The sequence below is a fragment of the Panthera leo genome, chromosome A1, assembly GCF_018350215.1.
Source record: "Panthera leo isolate Ple1 chromosome A1, P.leo_Ple1_pat1.1, whole genome shotgun sequence".
In the NCBI taxonomy this organism is placed as follows: Eukaryota; Metazoa; Chordata; class Mammalia; order Carnivora; family Felidae; genus Panthera; species Panthera leo.
Window position 1 is genome coordinate 124,330,342 of NC_056679.1, and position 19,749 is coordinate 124,350,090.

General features: G+C 40.2%; 1 protein-coding gene across 1 annotated transcript in view; it reads right to left on the reverse strand.

Moving 5' to 3' along the window:
* Positions 1–188: 188 nt before the first annotated feature.
* Positions 189–19,749, reverse strand: part of ANKRD55 (ankyrin repeat domain 55) — a 590,869-nt gene continuing 571,308 nt past the window's right edge. Inside the window, exons 17-21 of the mRNA XM_042939212.1 lie at positions 18,697–18,881; positions 14,450–14,617; positions 10,715–11,376; positions 2,616–2,708; positions 189–671 (exon numbers count right to left, since the gene is read on the reverse strand). Coding sequence (XP_042795146.1) covers positions 550–671; positions 2,616–2,708; positions 10,715–11,376; positions 14,450–14,617; positions 18,697–18,881 — 1,230 coding nt within the window. The 3' untranslated portion in view covers positions 189–549. The remainder of the gene's footprint in view (positions 672–2,615; positions 2,709–10,714; positions 11,377–14,449; positions 14,618–18,696; positions 18,882–19,749) is intronic.

Consider the following 19,749-nt stretch of genomic DNA (forward strand, 5'->3'; position numbering starts at 1 on the left):
GCAAATGATTTGGGCTGTTACCAGGATCAGATGTTAGAAAATATTTTACAGAAGCTTGTACATTTAAAAGCCAAAAACTGTGACTAAACTGTGATTAAAGGAATTTGCTACTTTCATTTTAATTAAGTTTCATCAACCAAGGGTAGAATTACAATGAATGTGAAGAAAACTATGGAATATGCTTTTTGTTGTTTTTTTTTTATTCAGCAAAGCATACATTTTTAGAACATAAAATCGTTCAGGAAAAAAAAAATCTCTGCTGATACCACAGTGCAAGCCAAACATAGCTGTTTCCCTGCTGATAACATATTCTGACTTTTAGTTTTGGCATGTAGAGGTCAGAGCAACTCACAGACTTAAAATATATATATAATCAAAGATTCCAAGTGCTTGTTTGGGAAATGTCATTAGGAAGGAGTTGTAAAACTGTGAATGGCTTCTAGAATGCAATTTACTGAATCAGTCTTTGTTCTCACAAACTAGAGTAATCTTATCCCTTGACAGTTGAAAATATATATAATCCCTATTTTTACAGTCAGTGAGCCACAGCTAATTCTCATCATTGGTGGGATTGACAAAGTTTTCACTTTCCTTGCCTGCTGTGCTGTGTCCCCGTTGGCTTGGAATAGCAGGTAGCACTCGGTTTGTCCTCAGAGATTCTCCAGATAGAACTGAGGAGAAAGAATAGAAGGAGAGACTTTCAAGGTTTGCTTCTGTGAGAGTCTCAGGAGAAATGGTGGGGGGAAACAATGTTATGTCTTAAGGAGTGGAGGCATTTCTAAGAAGCTTATCTGGTGAGAGCCTGGCTGCAGGAGAAAGCTGTATATCTGTATCTATTCAGGCTCACCACGTGTCATCAGGGATGTCAAATATGTACAAATACAGGACAGAGCCAAGTTTGATCAAAACATGATTGGGCTGTACGTTCCTGGCAGAGCTCTCTTTTCCTGGGGTGGAGCAGCTGTTGATGGCCAAGTCAGCACAATGCTCTAAATGAGCCCCAAGACATTTGTACTGCACTTCTATGCAAGCCTCAAAAGGTTCTCGGTTTCTTTTAGGAAAAACACTGTGTAGCTTTCCATTTCTTTTTCGCAGAGCTAAACTTGATCAAAGTCTTTATCTTCTCTTCCCTCCTTAAATTTAATTGTGCAGACCGAAGCTCCTGGGCTCTGCCAAAGAAAATCCCCTCTCTGGCTTCTCCAAGCCTCACCAGGATTCAAGGCTGACCGGCTACTTAATTAGATGTCTTTGTGAGTACATTTCTGTTTAAAGACAAGGTCAGGCTTGAATTTCATCCAGTGATTGAATTCGCACCATCCAAAACTCTCACTTTACATAAATCAGAAAAAGCTGAGGAATGCATTTTGGTTTCTGCTACTAACTCTGTGTGAATTTGGACATGTATCTCCACCTCTCCCTTTCCTTATCTGCATAAAGACAGGGTAATACTAAGACCCCGTGGATTACTGATTTTACCTAAGGAATCCTAGAGCTCTCGATTGGTACCATCCAAACTACAGCTTGGGGCAGGAAAAGACGTATTGGATATTAATTCTTTGCAAATAGTTGCCAGTATTTTCCATATGTTATCTTGTGTAACCCTCCCAACAACCTTATCAGGCTGGCACTACTCTTACAGGCCAAGGAAGGAAATTGAAGGTTAAGAAACTTGTTTGAACAGGGCAGTTCCTAAATCTTTCAACCTCTGTAATTAAGAGGTTATGGCGAGGGATGGGGAAGATAATACATTGCGTGTCTGCATACATGTTATAAATGAGTGGGCTGGGATAGAAAGAAAAGGAAGGAAGGAAATTAGAATCCAGTAAGTATTGCTTGTTTTCATGAGGCAGCTGACTCATAGTCCTATAGTTTTGCTCCCGGCTCTGCTACTTACTACCTAAATAATGTTGGGAAAATCATGCAACCTTTCTGAACTCAAGTTTTCTCATCTGTACAATGGGAATAATAATAGAACCTGCCTCATAGTACAGATATGAAAATATACAAATTCAGAATTTCTGGGTGTGGGGATCAGAAATCTACTCTATAACAAGTACCCTAGGTAATACTTAAGTACACTCAAACTTGAAGATCACTGGCTGAATAGAATATTTTTAGTATTTTATATTGTGAGAAATTTTTGTACAAAATATTATAAAATAGATCAACAATGTCAGGAGTAATATAGGTGAACAACATCTACTTGATTATTCCTTTCTGTTTAGGGATGTGTAGCCTCTGAGTACAAAGATGATACATATTTCCATCTGTTCATTGTAATAGGGAAACCAATGTCAAGAGACCAATCTTAAGAATTTTTAAAGCACCTTCTTAAACACATTAAATAGTACATAGCAAAATAAACTTCTGTTGTTGTTTTTATAATCCAAACATAAAAATTCCTCAAGGGAGGGAAGTATTCTTTTTTTTTTTTAATAAGCATTACCAAGTTGGATGAAGCTTTAAAGAACTGTCTCTATTCTATTTTCCTGTAATTTACAAGTTTTGGCACCTGATGTTCCCTTGAAAAATGAAAGTAAACTGAAATAACAGTTAGTTGTGTTTAGACATGTTAACACTTGCAAAGGAAGCTGAAGAAGATTCATAATACTTACATTTTTGGTCTGGTAAGGGAGCTAGGTTGTTCCGGGTGAAAGGATGATCCCTGATTTGGGGTCTGTTTGGGGACAGATGCTGAAAATTTTGTCCTGGGGACAAACATAATTGTATCAATAATTTGAGATGCAACCAAGTGCAAATTGTAAAATCCAATGGATAAGATAATCATAAAATTGTTAGTGATCACTAAAGTTAAGATACTAATAACAACAGGGGCACCTGGGTAGCTTAGTCGGTTAAGCATCTGACTTCGGATCAGGTCATGATCTCAAGGTTCGTGAGTTCGAGCCCTGCATTGAGCTCTGCGCTGACAGCTCAGAGCCTGGAACCTGCTTCAGATTCTGTGCCCTGTCTCTCTGCCCCTCCCCAGCTTGTGCTTTGTCTATCTCTCAAAAATAAATAAACATTTAAAAAAATTAAAAAACAGATGCTAATAACAACAAAAATAATAGTAGCTACACCTTACTGGTTTTTATTATATGCCAATCACTAGTTAAATGAAAGAAAAGAACATCAGAAATCATTTCTTGAATAAATCAGTTTAAATATAACTTCATAAACAAGCACAGTTGGCCACCCACTCTATAAAACTTAAAAGCTTGAAAAAAAAAAAATAGGGCATAAAGTACAACCCATCAGTCAAATCCGTGCTAAATGATACAGATAAGTAGGGGATATTCTTCCAGACCAGGGTTTCTCAATGCTGGCTGCACATAAGAATTGTCTGAGGAGTTTTGCTGCCCTAGCCAAATCCCAGATCAATTAAAAAAGAATCTCTGGGACTGGGATAGGGCATCAGATTTTTACTGGTTCCCAAAGGATTCTATTGTGTGGTAGGATTGAGCGTCACTGACCTAGAAGATGGATCTGGGTGAAGTCACCTGGGAGATTGCTATTCTCTAATTTAGGCCATAAGTAGTGCTGTGCTGGAACCATGTATACTGGCTCTTGGGAACCAATGGTTAAAATTTTAGGAATTTAGTGAGCTGGTTGACATCACAGTGGTGGCTCAACATTGGCCATAGTGGAAGTATTTATACCATGAAAATCAGCAAGCACTGATTTTTCTTCCAGAGAGCCAGCTGTTAAACATTTATCAACAGACTACTGATTACAGGAGATAGATCTAAATATCTGAAAATATAAAAAATACCCAAGTTATTCAGGTCCTTATACATAGTTGACTAAATGGGACAGGATTAGACTTTTTGCCAACTTGGACAAGAGATTCTCCCTCTCTAAAATTTCCTTATGTACAAAATGGTGAAAATAATTGTGTCTGTCTTTTTCACTTGTCCTAAAAATTAGGTAGGAGAACAAATGTAAAACATGTAGCTTACAAGGTTAACACTCAATAAGCATTAGCAATTATTACATTTTTATTCTGTAGCGTGTTTAACACGATCTCTGGGAGAGTAGGGAATGTATTCATTTAATTTGTCGCCTTGTAGTCTTGAAAGAATCAGAACAACTACAGTACTGCTCATAGGTTTAATTCTTCTGTTTGGACCAAGTCGTCCTTAGATAAGGGGAAACAGAAAAAGCATTAGCCAAGATCCACTGTCTATCTGCTTAGGTGAGTCCAAAGGCATATTATAGGAGCAGTAATCTGAGCACTGCCATTTGATGAAGACTGAGCAAAACTTCCAGTCTCTCTGGTGGATATTATATTTTCATTCCTTTGTATCCTAAAGGTCAAATAACTTCACAAACTATTATTTAAAAAGAAAACATTCCTCAGTAGAATAATAGTGAGTAATTACAGTAAGTAAGCACCCTTATTAACTCATACCTTATTTATCCATGAATTGAGCAGAAATTTGCAAAACCAAGAAATGAGATAATGGTAATTATGGATAATGTCTATTGGGCTATTGTCGGGGACTGGGCTCAATCCTATATGCATAATCTCATTTAATCCTAACAATCACTTTCCCTTGTGAGATAGATACTATTATCATCCCTGAGGATACTGTGGCTTGGAGGAGTTCTCAAAAGTGCTCAAGGTCATATAATGGAAAGTGACTGGGCTCCAATTTAGGTCTGTCTGACCTAGAACCTATCCTGCCTCCCTAGCAGCCAAAGCAATTTTGGCAGGATGAGAGAAGTGGGCAGAAACAGGGTGTGGCAGTGATTTGGGAAGTGAAAGCAGAGCTCAACTTCATTCTGCACTGGCATTTGGCTCAGTTTTGAAGGAGGAGGTGGAGCTGTGTGCAGTCCATCTGTGCTGCAGGCACTGAAAGGGACCTCCAGCCTGTGGGGACAGGGTTGAGGACCACTGTCCTAGACTTCAAAGGCAGAAAAGGTTTTCAACTAAATCCCTTTGTTTAACAACTAAATAAATTCAGCACTCCTCTGTTGTGTGCTCACCATATTCCTGAGCTAGAGTACAAAGAGGAGAAGGCAAGATGCTCAGGAGGTGATTACAGTGTACGTTGGAAGAAAAACAGGTTAACGGATACTTTTGGAGCCCATGAGCAGTGCCGTGAGGGCATCACACAGAAAAGAGGGGTCCAGACAGGTGGAGGTGTCTTAACTCCCACAGAGCTCACTTGAATGTCTGCTCTGTCACTTCCTACCTAGCTCTGTGACCTACCGAGCGGTGGGCTAACCTCTCTATGCCTCAATTTCCTCATTTCCAGAATAGGGATTAAAGACTCCTCTTCTGCAGTATTATTGAAGGGGAAGTACGCAGTTCAGTTTGCCATCTGCCCCCAGGAGGCTCAACAAGATAGAGCTATTCTTCTATGATTCACAGTAAGAAAGAGCCACACCTCCTATAGAGGTCAGGGTGACTTGCAGAGAAGTTTTGAGGTGGTTCTTAAAAATCTGTACAAGTCTGTTAAGCCCATAGTGGACAGAAGCTAAAAATAACATGGGCACTGACATCATAGAGTGAAAGGTATGGGTTGTCAGGGAACTGAGAGATATTCAAGGAACTGTTCAGGGGGATGGGGGAAAGGATTAGAGATGTGAGGCACAGAAGCTGACAACAGAAAGTGAGGCCCTGCCATGCTGGGAGGATTTTGTTTACCGGCTCAAGAATCTGGCTTTTGTCCTGGAAAAGATGTAGCACCTGTGATGGGTTTCAACAGAGGGATCACTAGATCAGCCATACACAGGGAGGAGGCTGCATTGTTGCTAGGATATGTTAGAAAATTAGGGAGAAGGAAGTTCTCTCTTAAGGGAGAAGGGAAGCGAGAGCTTTCTTGCTTTCTGTGTGATGGCTTGTAAATAACCAGGCTGGTAGCAAACACCTCAGAGCTTTCTGTTCCATTTTCTCTGAAAGCTGTTTGCAATGAATTAAGCTGATGTGCTCCAAATTTCCTCATTAGGCTAAGTGCCTCACCCCCCATCTTTCTCCATCTAGCCCACTGACAGGTCTCAATGAATGTTAAGCAATAATCATTACAGCTCAATGTTCAGGGTTGCTGATGCAAGCACAGGTTAATGGCTGCCAGGAATTCAAACAGTGGCAGTGCTAGCTAGCCCTTATTATTTCTACTAAATCCAGGGCAGGAAAAGAGAAAATCCTATGCTAAAGCTACTATCCAAGTTCAAATCAGTGGTGCAATGGTATGACTTAGATTATCCAACTACTTTACTGTATTAGGCTTTCATATCACACATGATCTTAGCCAAAAGGCTGAGAAGCGATAGGCTTTCATATCAAATATGGCAGCTCAGTGTAGAAATCTACTGTTTCAACCTGCCTAGACTAACACTAAAACCACCCAGTGAGCCTCCTAATCGTAGTCCAGAGCCTCGGTAGTTGCCAAAACATTTCAAACTGAGTTAAAAATGTCCGCAAAAATAAAATCCGTAAGGCAGGAAAATCTTTTTTGTTTTGGGGAGGACAATGTCATTTCTCAGACAAGTACACTGTGGGTAATTGGTAAGCTTACTACCAAACTGGACTTTCAGAGAAATACATTGCCATGGTGATACCTTCCTATTTTGGAGATCTGGGTTCAAGTACAGAATACATCATCAATTAGTTGTAAAACTTGGAGCAAACTGTTTTAACTCTTCTAGGCCATGTGAATTATAACTGAAAAGAGCCTGATGAGGTATAATAGTCCCAGCCTCTGGGTGAGTAAGAAACTGTGGCTCAGAGAGATATGTCTTGTTTTATCAGTTGGGGCTCACCCAGGAAAAAAGGGACCTCTCTTGGTTTTTGAAACAGAGGGAATTTCATACAGAAACTTGTTTCTATTGGTGTTAGAAAAACTAAGAAGCCAAACAGAAGAGAGGGTAGAGGACAATCCAGAGATCAACCACTGCAAAAAAAAAAAAAAAAAAAAAAAAAAAAGCAACCATCTCTAGGCTGGAGAGATAAGGGGAAAGGATGGTGTTAAGCTAGTGGGGGCCAGAGCTACAGAGTGAGCAGCTGTGTGGAGGGAGCATGAAGGAGATGGAACCACTGTGGGAGCTTCCAGAAAAAGCACAGGGCCATTGTGGACAACTACACTGTTTTCCCTCCTTCTCCTGCTCTTCCTCATCTGCCAGTGCCTCCTGATACTTGGCCAAAAGTACCTGGGAGCAGCTGCAAGGGAGCTTGGGAAGTGTCATTCCCTGAGAGACAGAATAGGGCTGGAGGAAAAAACTAGACGTGAGGGCAATCAGGTAGTTGACTAGCACATTTACTTAAGTTTCATCATCTTTAAAACAAGGTGATTCCTAGCTTGTAACTAAACCATAGTGCTTAGTATAGGGCTTGGCACATAGTTTTAAAAAACCAAATACGTTCGTGTGGGTATAACACTTTGTTCAAATCACTGTTCTAAATACTTTACCTGTATCACCTCTTTTAATTTAACAGCAACTCACAACACTATAGTTAGGTATGGTTAGGTATTTCCTCCCATTCTTTTCAGGTGAAGAAACAAAAGCCCAGAGAGATTAAGTAACAGCACCTAAGTGACAGAGCCAGAATTTGAACCCAGATGTCTTAGCCCTTGTAGTAGTCCGCCTCTTGACAAATTAGAATGGCAGACCCTCTAACCATTTAATGAATAAGGTCCTTTCCATTTCAAAACCCTATGATCTTGTAACTAAACATGATAAGAAAAGTACCTTGAAGTCAGTTGCATAATCATTTTAGCAAATCCATATCTTTTAAAACTCATTTATAGGCTGAAGATTCTTGGGAGATTTATCTTACCACAACTCAGTTGCCTAGAATGGCTCCTAGCTATTATCAGTGCTTAAAAACATTGGTTGAAGGGGCACCTGGGTGGCTCAGTCAGTGAAGCATCTGACTTCGGCTCAGGTCATGATCTCCCGGTTTGTGAGTTTGAGCCCTGCGTTGGGCTCTATGCTGACAACTCAGAGCCTGGTGCCTGCTTCAGATTCTGTGTCTCCCTCTCTCTCTCTGCCCCTCCCCTGATGGCACTCTGTCTCCCTCTGTCTCAAAAATAAATAAACTTAAAAACATTGGTTAAAAAATAAATGCTTTGATGTAGCCACAGCTAATTATTTAAGATTCTCTTGGAGAATTTTGCTTCTTTTCTACTATTCTGCCTCTCCAGGACTTTTCAAGTCACTTCACTGGCAAATGAAGCTAATTTTCAAACCGAGTTTATTGAATTTCATTTTATTTCCAATAATACAGAAAGTTTTAGATAGTACAAATGCCATAATCTACTAGTTCTTTATCCACTATCAAATCTCTCTTCTCTCTTAGAAACAAAAATCCAACTTTTGAGGGACAGCCGCATGCTGAGATAAAAGACTGCAATTCCCACTCTCCCATGCCAATAGGCGTGACCATGTGATTAAAGTTCTGGCCAATGAGATGTAAACAGATATGTGGACTTAAGGGCAATGATGTCTTAACGGGAGCTGATTCAGCTGGGAAAATCCATGTTCCCCCTCTCTCTGTTTCTTTCCTCCTTCTCTGTTAGCCTTAATGGACCATGAAATAACCTGAAGAATGGAAGTCATATGGTAAGCTGTGGAGCACACAGGAGGAAGGAGCCTAGGTTTTTGGTGATCATGGAGCTACCAAACACCTGGGAACTACCTACTTCAGACTTCTTTCCTATGAGAGCAATAAATTTCTATGTTGTTTAAGCCATTGTTACTTTGGTTTCTTTTACAGGAGGCTGAGCCCATTCCTAACTGACAGAAAAAGACAGGCTCTCTTGGGAACAGAAAAAGAACAAGATTTTCACAAATTTCAAAAGATTTTCAAAGGAGGAGATATTAGCCAGGACAGGACCAACTCCAGAAAGGAGGACGGGTTGAGGCCCTGGAGACCACTAAAGTATCAGAAGAAGAAGACTAATATCTTTCCTTCCTGATCCTTCTGTAGAACAAAGGCAAAAACATTACCTATGGCACTAACCACATACTTTAGTGCTTTGTGGAGGAAGTAAAATGTTGGGTGGAGTTTTTCTCAGACACCAGGATGTCTGTTTCTCACACATACATGTAAATATGTATGAGGGGAGTCATACTCTACCTCTACCTGTTTCAGACACCAGACCAGGCACACATAAATGAGGGAAGAGAGCCAGGCTCATGCTGCATATTAAACAGGAAGGAACATTTCTTTCTCTTTTTTTTAGGAAGGAATATTTCTTATTTCCAAATATATATATTCCTCCATTTCTTTTTTTAAAAGATTTTATTTCTTTATTTTCAGAGAGAGAAGGAAAGTGAAGAGTGAGTGTGAGTGGGGGAGAGGCAGAGAGAGAGAGAGAGAGAGAGAGAGAGAGAGAGAATCCCAAGCTGTCAGCTTAGAGCCTGACACAGAGTTCAAACCCACAAACTGTGAGATCATGCCCTGAGCCGAAACCAAGAGTCGGATGTTCAACTGACTGAGCCACCCAGGTGCCTCATCCCTCCTCCACTTCTTACAATACACATAGCCCTCTCAGTCTTTCATTCTTCTATGTTTGACAGAAATGTGGGTTCAAGATACATCATTTTTTTCTCTTAACCCTACTATGAGAAAAACAACAGAGACACATTAATGAAGAAAAACTGACACTCCTTGGAGAGATACTAGAGACTTGGACTGGGTTGAACTGGGGACAGTGATGTCTAGCTGGTGTTCAAGGGGACAGTGGGTATTCATACCTGGCCTATTATTACCAAGTGGAATTTGGGTTCAGTGTTGCCAGGCTTTTTAATTTTTCAGAAAAGGCTAGAATTTTCTATTTTTTTATGTAATACTTGATGATTTTTAAATATTGGCAATTAATTCACTTGAAAACAAAACAAGATTCTGTGGCAATGAACTAATTTTGGAAGCTGTTTTGCAGCCTCTGCTTTAAAACAATGTTTCCCTTTCTCTAGTGTGCATCAGAATCACCTGTGGACCATTTAAAAAAAAAAAAAATATATATATATATTGCTTATATGTGTATAAAAACAAATTCTTTAGTGTGATATACTTATTTAAAGGGGGATATATACTTACTTATACCTATTTTGTGTGTGTGTGTGTGTGTGTGTGTGTGTATGTGTGTATACCCGTGTATAAAATATCTCTGGAAGAATAAACAACAAATAATATTAGTAGCTTTGGATGAGTGGCATTGGTTGGCTTGGGGAAGAGACAGCAGGGAGAATTACAATGTAAGCCTTTGGTATGTGTGGAAACTTGAACCATTAATGTGTGAATGTTACCTAGAAGGTATTGCCATTTCCTCTCCTCCCTCACCAAAATTTTGCTTCTGTAGGTCTGAAGTAGGGATTGAACACCTGATTTAAAAGCAAGCCATCACACAAACAAGTCAACCCCTCATAATTGATATTGCCACTATCCCTGGTTAAGAATCTTAGCTACTGGAAATAGTAATATTTCTGCTTTTATCTTCCAATCACTACACATATCTGTTGGGAATATAAGAAGGCACATACTTTAACTTGATGATTGCCCTCAGGGTGGAAAAGCAGAATGTTTCAATAGCCTAGAGATCTTGAGTCCAGTAGACTCAAGGAAAAATGTTGGTCCTAATCATCCATTTTGCTCTGGCCCTGCCTTCTAGGCTACTGTCACCCCAAGTTCCTAGCCCAGAACTATAGGAAACATTTCTTGGAGAGAGCCTGCCAGGAATGAGGAAGAGGGAAGCAAGGGTAATACCTGATGAAGGATTATGTAGATGAGGAAGATGTGGCAGCCCAAAGACCTCCTGGTGACCAGAGCCACTGGTGAGCAATCTGTCCAGCAGTTTATCAGAAGAAGACACAGTCCCAGCCTTACAGAACACCTGGTTAGAATCGCCTCTCCAGGGGTTATCTAGCAACGCTTGGCAACCAGTTCTGTTATGCAGTAAGTCCTGCTCACTGCGGCTTTTCTGAGATCGCTGGGCCATATGATGACTACCAGAGCTCAGACCAGTATGGGAAGTGGTCCCCTGGGAAGCTGTCAGGAAGTGACTGCCCACGGTGATGGGTGGGAGACTCTGCGTTCTGATTGGTGGAAGCCCCTTGGGGCCCAGAGGCTTCTTTTCTAGCAAGAGATGTTTTGAATTCTCTGAGGTCCGCTTCTTAAGGTCAATCATAGCCACCTGATCGCCTGGCCCTTCTTGGCAGTTGGTATCCACGATGCCGTCAAAGGTGGTGATGATGTCATCGACTTCCGAGGTGTGCTCCCCACTGTGTCGATCCCTGCTGTGATCCTTCTGATAGGCTCTCTGCTCTTCTTTTTTGTTTTTGCAGAAGATTTGGTTGAGCATGCTGAATCGTCCCTCCTTCTTCTGGGGTCTGCTGCTCTGGGAAGGAAAGGGTCGAGTAGGCTCTGTTCTTTGGGAATGTAAAATAACAAGGACTCTGTAAGAAGCTAGGAAGTGGTCACAATCCCCCAACCAAACACTGCCTCCCTCTATTTCATCTGCTTGAGAAGGTTGTCTTAGGTAATCCAAAGACACCCCAAAGCACTTTCAAGTCAAAGGTCAGGTGGAAGAACTTGCAAAACCCTTTGTTACTCCACTCCTTGCCATAGTTAGACTATTTCTTAGATTCCTCTTAGTCCCTCAGGAACTGTCCTTTCAAAATCTACCTCTAGATCATATATTTTCACCAAGGGATAAACTAAGTTGAAAACAGCTTAAAGCATTACTGTTCTCACTTCTCAAGCACAGTCAGTAGGGGTATAAGTTTTAAGTCACAGAGATGAAGGCTAAGGGTGAGTTCAGGCTTCAAGTGGTAGAGGCAAGGGGAGCTTGTAGAGACAGGGGAAATGTGGTTTCAGGTTTTCTCTGAAAGAGATCTCATAAGATCTAGGCATAGCTCAGACATTATCTACCTCAGGAAGCCTGCCCGTTTTATGCTATTTGAATGTTCTTTGTTTCCCTTTCAGTTTTTACTAAATTTCCTATTGGAAAATACTTTTTAAAAAAGGAAACCGAGGGAAGAAGCTTTAGTCTGGGCTTTAGCTGCCCACGAGGAAGTGTTTGTCCCAGAGATCGGGTGTGGCAGCAGAAGAAAAGTGAGCAATGCCCAATGGGCAGGCAAATTCTAAAGAAAAAAAGGTCAGCAGTTGTCCGACGGGCTCCTCTTATGTGGACAGTTTCCCTGAGGCACGATTCTGTTTTTCTTGCTTGGAAAATTCTGTTACTCTCTTTTGAGGCCACAACTGACTTAGTGCTTTCTGTGGTATGAGTTAATGATGAAATCTGACCCATGTGTGTGCCCTAAAAGCCAGATTGCAACATTACTCTTCAGAGTGAGATACTGTAATTTGTAATTTGAAAAACATCACCACTTGACTGTATATAATTAGTGTTTTTCTTTACAGGTCACACAGTGTGTAATTGAATCTTTATTTCCACGATGTATTTTTATCTTCATTCTTTCACCTTCCAATAGGCTTTGTGAACTATTGAATACCCCTTCTAGACCCCTAATATTACCCCAGGGGATCTCTAACATTCTTCCAAGTTGACCTCAATAGAATATAGCCCTGTGCAAATTAATGCTACTTTAGTATCTTCTATAATCTTTCCTCCTTCGGTTATAGATTGTGATTTAGGCCAGTGGGGTCTCAAAGTGTGGTCCCCTAAACACTGTGGGTGGGGTCCCCAACAGTCTTCAGTTGCTTTTGTACAATATTCATGTGCTTTTGTACAATAGAGATAGTGGGTCAAAGTATGGGCTCCTTGATACAAATCAAGACAGTATCATCAATGGACTTATGTTAAAAAATTGTCATTTAACTTATTAATGTCTGGTAAAAGTTATTAATTTTATTAAATATTGACCTTTGTGGGGTGTCTGGATGGATCAGTAGGTTAAGTCCTGGCTTCAGCTCAGGTCATGATCTCACGGTTTGTGAGTTCAAGCCCCAGGTTGGACTCTGTGTTGACAGCTCACAGCCTGGAGCCTGCTTCGGATTCTGTGTCTCCCTCTCTCTGTCCCTCCCCCACTCACTCTTTCTCTCTCTCTCTCTCTCAAAAATAAAATAAACATTAAAAAAATTTAAAAAAATTACCTTTCAGTATACACTTTTTGACAAAACAGGAAGTACCCATAAGCAATTCAACTATATAACAAAATATGACAGTTGTCTTGAGGTAAAGCACTTGTATAATTGTTTGAGTTGCCAGCTAACCTAGATACTGTTTTTTCACAGAACACCATTTTTATGACCTACAGACAAACTATGGTTATTTGCAATTGGGTATTTTCAGAAAGCTTCTCAAAAACGAATAAAATAAGCCTGTAATTTCAAGGTAAACAATTGACAGCAATTGCTGCCAATGACAAAAGTCCGGTTTTCAAGCAAAAATTAGAATTTTGAAAAACTTGTGTGCATACTGTAAGCTTGACAGATTCCTGATACATAAAGGCTCTTCCAATAAGATCAGTGGTGATATTAACAAATGTGATTTTTTAATATTGTATAATGCAATGTGTCATCTGGATGATATTCCTAATTAAGTGAACCAATATTTTCCAAATGACCAAAGCAAGATACTATAAAATCCTGTATGGGTATAAGACCCATTTAAAGTGCAAGACAAACTAATGGATTTTAACACAACAGAGTATAAAAAGTTCATCGATATGCCAATAGTTCACGTTGTAACTAACGTTTGTCAAGTTTGGATGTAATAGCAAAGGAAAAGTATCCACAATATCTGAAAATGCTACTGAAATATTCCCTTCTCCAACTGCATATTTATGCAAAGCCAGATTTTTTTCAGACACTGCAATCAAAATAACATATTGCAAGAGATTGAATACAGGAACAGATGTGGGAATATAGCTGTATTCTACTATGCTTCTATTAAGATATCGAAGAGATTTGCAAAACATTGCAAAGCTCTGCTGTTCTTCTCATTACAATTTTTTTTTGGTTTTGGACAAAAAGGTTATTTTTAGCTACAAATACGGTATTTATGTCAACATGTAAATGTAATGAGGTTATTATTGCTTTAAATGAATAACTACATATTGTATTAAAAATTAGTTTTAGTTTTTAGTGCTATAAATACAGAAAGGTGTAACTCCCATAAAGAAAACCCCTTGGGGTTCCCAATTTTTGAAAGTGGAAAAGGGTGCTGAGAGCAAAAAGTTTGAGAATTGTTGATTACGGAAAAAAAGATTAAGAGAACATGGCATACAGGGAAGAAGAAAGGGAGAAAAAGGAAAGAAGAAATGAAAGTCCAGTGGATGTTAGGGTGATGGATTTGGGCTCACTACTATAATTTTGCTCCACAGAGTAGAGAACATGTCACGATATATTAGACAGTGGCAAGCACAATATTAAGTTAGAGCTGGATTTGGGCATCGGCAAGCAAAAAAGTTTCATCCAATTTTATAAATGTTTGAGAGGAAGAAAACAATGAGTGCCTCTCCTCTCCAGTGCACTCACCTACTCTCTTGGGAGAGGAGTTGGACACAGGCTGTGTGGCCACAGTACAGGGCGTAGGCCAGGGGTGTGCTCTCCTTGGTGTCTCGCAGGTTGCTGTCCATGCCCAGCTCCAGCAGTGACTGCACACAGTCTGCCTTCCCTGCAGCTGCAGCCCAGTGCAGCGGTGTCCTGGGGGACCACATGGGAATGGCACAAGGGTCAGAGCACAGAAATGGCACAGGGTGCTCAGCTGGCAACAGTTGTTTAAAGTCTGGATGTGGCACGAAAAATGTGTGGCTATTTGCAGTGTGGAAATGGTAAGTTAAGTATCAGATGGGGCTTCAGGATGCTGCAAACTGTCCTCCAGCTATAAGCATTCTGGAGCCTTGTACCCTTCTCTGGCTTTCTTGACGATGTCCTAGAAGAGGAAGTAGGGAGTCAAAAGCTATGGGCAATTTTTTTTTAAGTTTATTTATTTATTTTTGAGAGAGAGAGAGAGAGACAGAGCACAAGCAGGGGAAGAGCAGAGAGAGAGGGAGACACAAAATCCAAAACAGGCTCCAAGCTGTCAGCACAGAGTCCGATGCAGGCCTTGAACTCACAAATTGTGAGATCATGACCTGAGCCAAAGCCAGCTGCTTAACCTACTGAGCCACCCAGGCAACCCCAAGTTATGGGCAATTTTAAGGCTCTTTATACATAGTGCAAACTGTCTTCTAAGAACATTGACTCAATTTCTCCCCCTACCAGCTGTGTCCCTATTCCTTCCCTAAACTGAGTGTTATCATCACCTTTAAAAATCTTTGCCAATTTGGTAGGCAAAATGATACCACAGTGTTATTTTCTTTTGCATTTCTTTAATAGTGAGGTGGAAGTTTTGAAATACATTTTTATTTGTCACTTGAGTCTTCTGACTGAAATGACTCTTAATGCCTTTTGGTCATTTTTTTTTCTGTTATATTGTTAGTTTTTCTTACTAATTTATGTAGGCTCCTTATATATTAAAGATATCAATACTTTTGCAAACATTTTCTCTAATTTGTTACTTGACTTTTAATTTTTATAGTGATTTTCCATAAAAGTTAAAAATAACCACATTTAATTATCTCTTTGCTTTTGTTTCTTTCAGCATTTTATACTTAGAAAGTCCTTCATCAGCCAGAAGGTAGATACATATTCCTCAATATTTAAGCCTTTATTTAATTGTAAAAGCAGTATTCTCTCAGGTAAAAAAAAAAAAAAAGCAGGAGGCTAGGAGAAAATATTGTCATTTTTAAACTGCCCTGGGAAAGGCTCAATCCTGAGGCAGGGAAGGAAGGCATGGAAAACTTCTAGGCTTTCTGGTGGGGCCTGAACCCTGGGCAGAAGGGTGGCCAAGCAGTCTCTCAGTCATGGAGGCAGCCAAGGGGCTAGACAGAAAAGGGCTCAGTTGGAGCTATCTGTTAAGGTGCATGGGCCTTAGTACTTGGGAGAGTAGTCTTGTCCTCAGTGTGGTCAGGATCCCCATGCGTGGATTGTGTCTTCTGTCAATCAAGCATCCTCCTCCTCAGGTTATACTACTTCCCGAAATTTGAGAACACTTCATAGGACTGTGTTTCTTTTCAATACAGTGATCAATCACCCTGCTTATTTGAATATGTGGCAGATGTGACTGATGCCATCCTACTTGAGAGAGGTCTCCACACAATATCTATTATGAAACAGGATGAGGCTCCAGCCAGATTATGCCATCCTGTTTAGAGAATATATTGCCAATAAATTCAATAGATGAAGGGTTGGGCATCAATCTCATCAGGTTCACGGACACATGACAACTCACTTTGGAGCAGTGTGAAATACTTCTTTACAACAATTGTGAAGACCAAGTGTTTTACTTCTTCTGACGGCCAACATGGAAAAAGAGATCCGGAAGAACGGGGAAAACATAAATTATTTTGCAGAGAAACGGAGTATATAGAAAACTCCTAACTAATACACACAGAGCCTTTGTGGGCAATCTGCAGTATCCAATTTCAGGTTATCTAACCTGTAATTCCTTTCTTATCTCTAAATTTCCGACAAACACAGCACACAAACACACTTTACACTGTGATAGCTGAAACTATCAAAATGTGAAGGTGGAGGGCCAGGGCCCATGATTCAGAAAAAATTCATTAGAGGTGGTTGATGAGGTAGTGTCTGAAGAGCAGGAAATGATTGATATAAGCATGCAGCATTGGTTGAGATGTCAGTAAGGAATGATTTATAGGACATGTAAACATTCCTGAGAGAATTCCCAGAAGCATGTAAGGAGAACTTGATAAAAGACTGTCTTTCCTGAAGATAAATGGGTTGGGTATTAAAGTATGACCTCACAGGTTGATGAAACTTGAGACATTTATGCTACATGAGCTACTTCTGAGTTATGTGTTCTGTGCCATGGATCTTAGGCTAATTACACCATGTTTTAAATATCATACATCTGGGGCACCTGGGGGCTCAGATGGTTAAGCTTCCCACTCTTGAATTTGGCTTCAGTCATAATCTCACAGTTCCTGAGATCCAGCCCCAAAACAGGCTCCATGCTGACAGCACAGAGCCTGCTTGAGATTCTCTATCTCTCACCTCTCTCTCTCTCCTCCTCCCCTGCTCTCTCTTTCTCTTTCTCTCTCTCTCTTAAAATAAATAAGTAAACTTTTAAAAAATAAATAAATATCACAGATCTAGAAAGTACTTTAATATCTAGGAGGACTAGTGCCTGCATATTTTCCCTCTCTCTCTTTTTTTAAATCACTGCCTTATTTTTCTTCCCTTTGCTTCAAACACTTTCTCTCCACTAGGAGAAGAAGCATAAGGAAGTCACAATTCCTACAAATGGTTAAAGCATTTATACCTATGAAACTTCTGAAAAATTCTACTAAGACAAGCTCACAGTTTCAGTGTGAAGGTACAGCTGCAGGCTGCAGAAAACAAAACAAAACAGAGGGCAGGATTTGGCCAATTGGGGCAACAAGTGAGTTGAGCTTTGGAGCAGGAACTAGATTCTCCTGGAGATTTTACTTCACTTTGAACTCCTGTAGGATCTTATCTTTTGTACTTTTTTTTCCTACCTTGGTTTTACTTTCTTCCCTGAGGCTTGAGGAACTGGATTTCCTTTGCTAAGTGTATGATAATGCAAACTGGGAAATATCCTATTTGGAACTGGTTGTGAAAGTATTTTAAAGTCGGTAAACTTTTCTCCAGCCCTCCTTTCTTAAATGTGTTGCTTTCTTCTTTTTTTTGGTTCATTCACCTTTTCTCTTCATGTAACTTCAGTCCTGTTACTGTCTTACCTGCTCAAGATCAATATCTGACCTTGGGAAAAGGTCTACTTTCAATGATCTACACTTCAATTTTAATTAAAGTCATCATGTTAACCATCTCCAAGTCCTGAGACTCATGTGCAACTCAAGAATTTTTCCCAGGTGTTACAAGAATTTCAGGTATAGGAGAGTAGGAGGTGCTTCTTGGGATTTACCTGAAGTTAAGATAAGTAAGTGGCTAATTTTGCACTTCAACAGAAGAGGGCAAAAAACCCATACATAGCATGTAAGCCTTTTACTTATTTTCAATAGTCTTGTTTGTTGTTATATTATTCTTGTATTTCCATTGAATCAATGCCTAACCAAAACAAAGATTAGATAAGCAGTGTAATTGAAAAGCTCTAATAGTGATGATGTACGAAAAGTTCTTTGTTTAGAAGAGGGGGGTACAAGGAGGGTACAAGTCTTCTTTCATTGCTGACTACCTCTGGGATAAGTCTCTTCCCCTTTCTGGATCCAGCTTCTTTTTCCTTGCCAATGTATTTTTAATGGTTGGGAAAAAAAGAAAAACCTGAAAAATGTCACATCTAGTTCTGAATACAAAACTTGTCTTACGCTCTTGTCTGGATAACAAGAACTTATAGACTTTATGACATAATCCAGGAATGATGAAAAAAATAAGACTTACTGTTAAGAAATAAAAAGTGCATATATAGCAGGAAGCTGACATACAGAAAGCCTTCTGAGAACATTTAGCAAAAAGTGGAAAGTCTGACAATACTGTACAGTCACAGCATTTCTTTCCATAACAATGATTTTTCCTGCCCTGACTAAAATAGAGCAGTTTTTATTGTCACAAGCACATGTGTGAATATTACCGGCAGTCAAGGATATAGTCATATAGGATAACCCCTTAACCATGTTCTTTATTTTAAGATAAAGAGAAGATGGCTGTTAGTTCCCAACACTTTGAGTTGCTACCAATACCTGTCGTCCACATCCAGAGCCTGCAGGTTGCACTCAGGCACTCTCGCCAGTTCGTTAATAATGTCGCTGAAGCCTGCTGCTGCGGCAATGTGCACACATGTCTTCCCACTCTCGTCATCATAGTTGATTATGGATGGACCCTGGTGGTGGCTCAGGATGATGGAACACAGAATTCTATTTCCACTCTGGAGGAGAGAGTCAAAGGAAGCTCATTATGTATCATCCAGTGCTCTTCCCGGTCTATGAATGTTAAGATAAAATGCAAAGAAAAAAATGCAAAAAGAAAAAGAAAGGAAAGGAAAACTAAAAAGGGGAGTAAACACATTTTTTTTTTTTTTTCAACGTTTTTTTATTTATTTGTGGGACAGAGAGAGACAGAGCATGAACGGGGGAGGGACAGAGAGAGAGGGAGACACAGAATCAGAAACAGGCTCCAGGCTCTGAGCCATCAGCCCAGAGCCCGACGCGGGGCTCGAACTCACGGACCGTGAGATCGTGACCTGGCTGAAGTCGGACGCTTAACCGACTGCGCCACCCAGGCGCCCCGGGAGTAAACACATTTTAACAAACCCTCCAACAAACTCCCACTTGCCTCTTGTCACTGGAAGGATTTTTGTTTCCCATAAGAGCTAAATTGTCTTCCATCATTAGCCAACTAACAAGGACTTAAATTAAATACAGGTGTGACTGACATGGGGTGGGGCTACCTAGACAACAACTGGTTCATCAAATCTATTTTTTGTTTTTTTTTTTCCCCAACTAGGGCAGAGGTTGGCCCCTGAGAAACCAGAAAAGTGAAAAAAATTTTTAAACAATGATTTTTTTAATGTTTATTTATTTTTGAGAGAGAGAGAAAAAGAGAGGCAGAGAGGGAGGCAGAGAATCCGAAGCAGGCTCCACGTTGTCAGCACAGAGCCCAATGAGGGGCTCAAACCCATGAACCCTGAGATCATGACCTGGGCCGAGACTGGACCTTAACTGACTGAACCACCCAGGTACCCCAGAGTGAATTTTAATGTTAACAAAATGACCAGGATGAGTACTCGCTGGTGG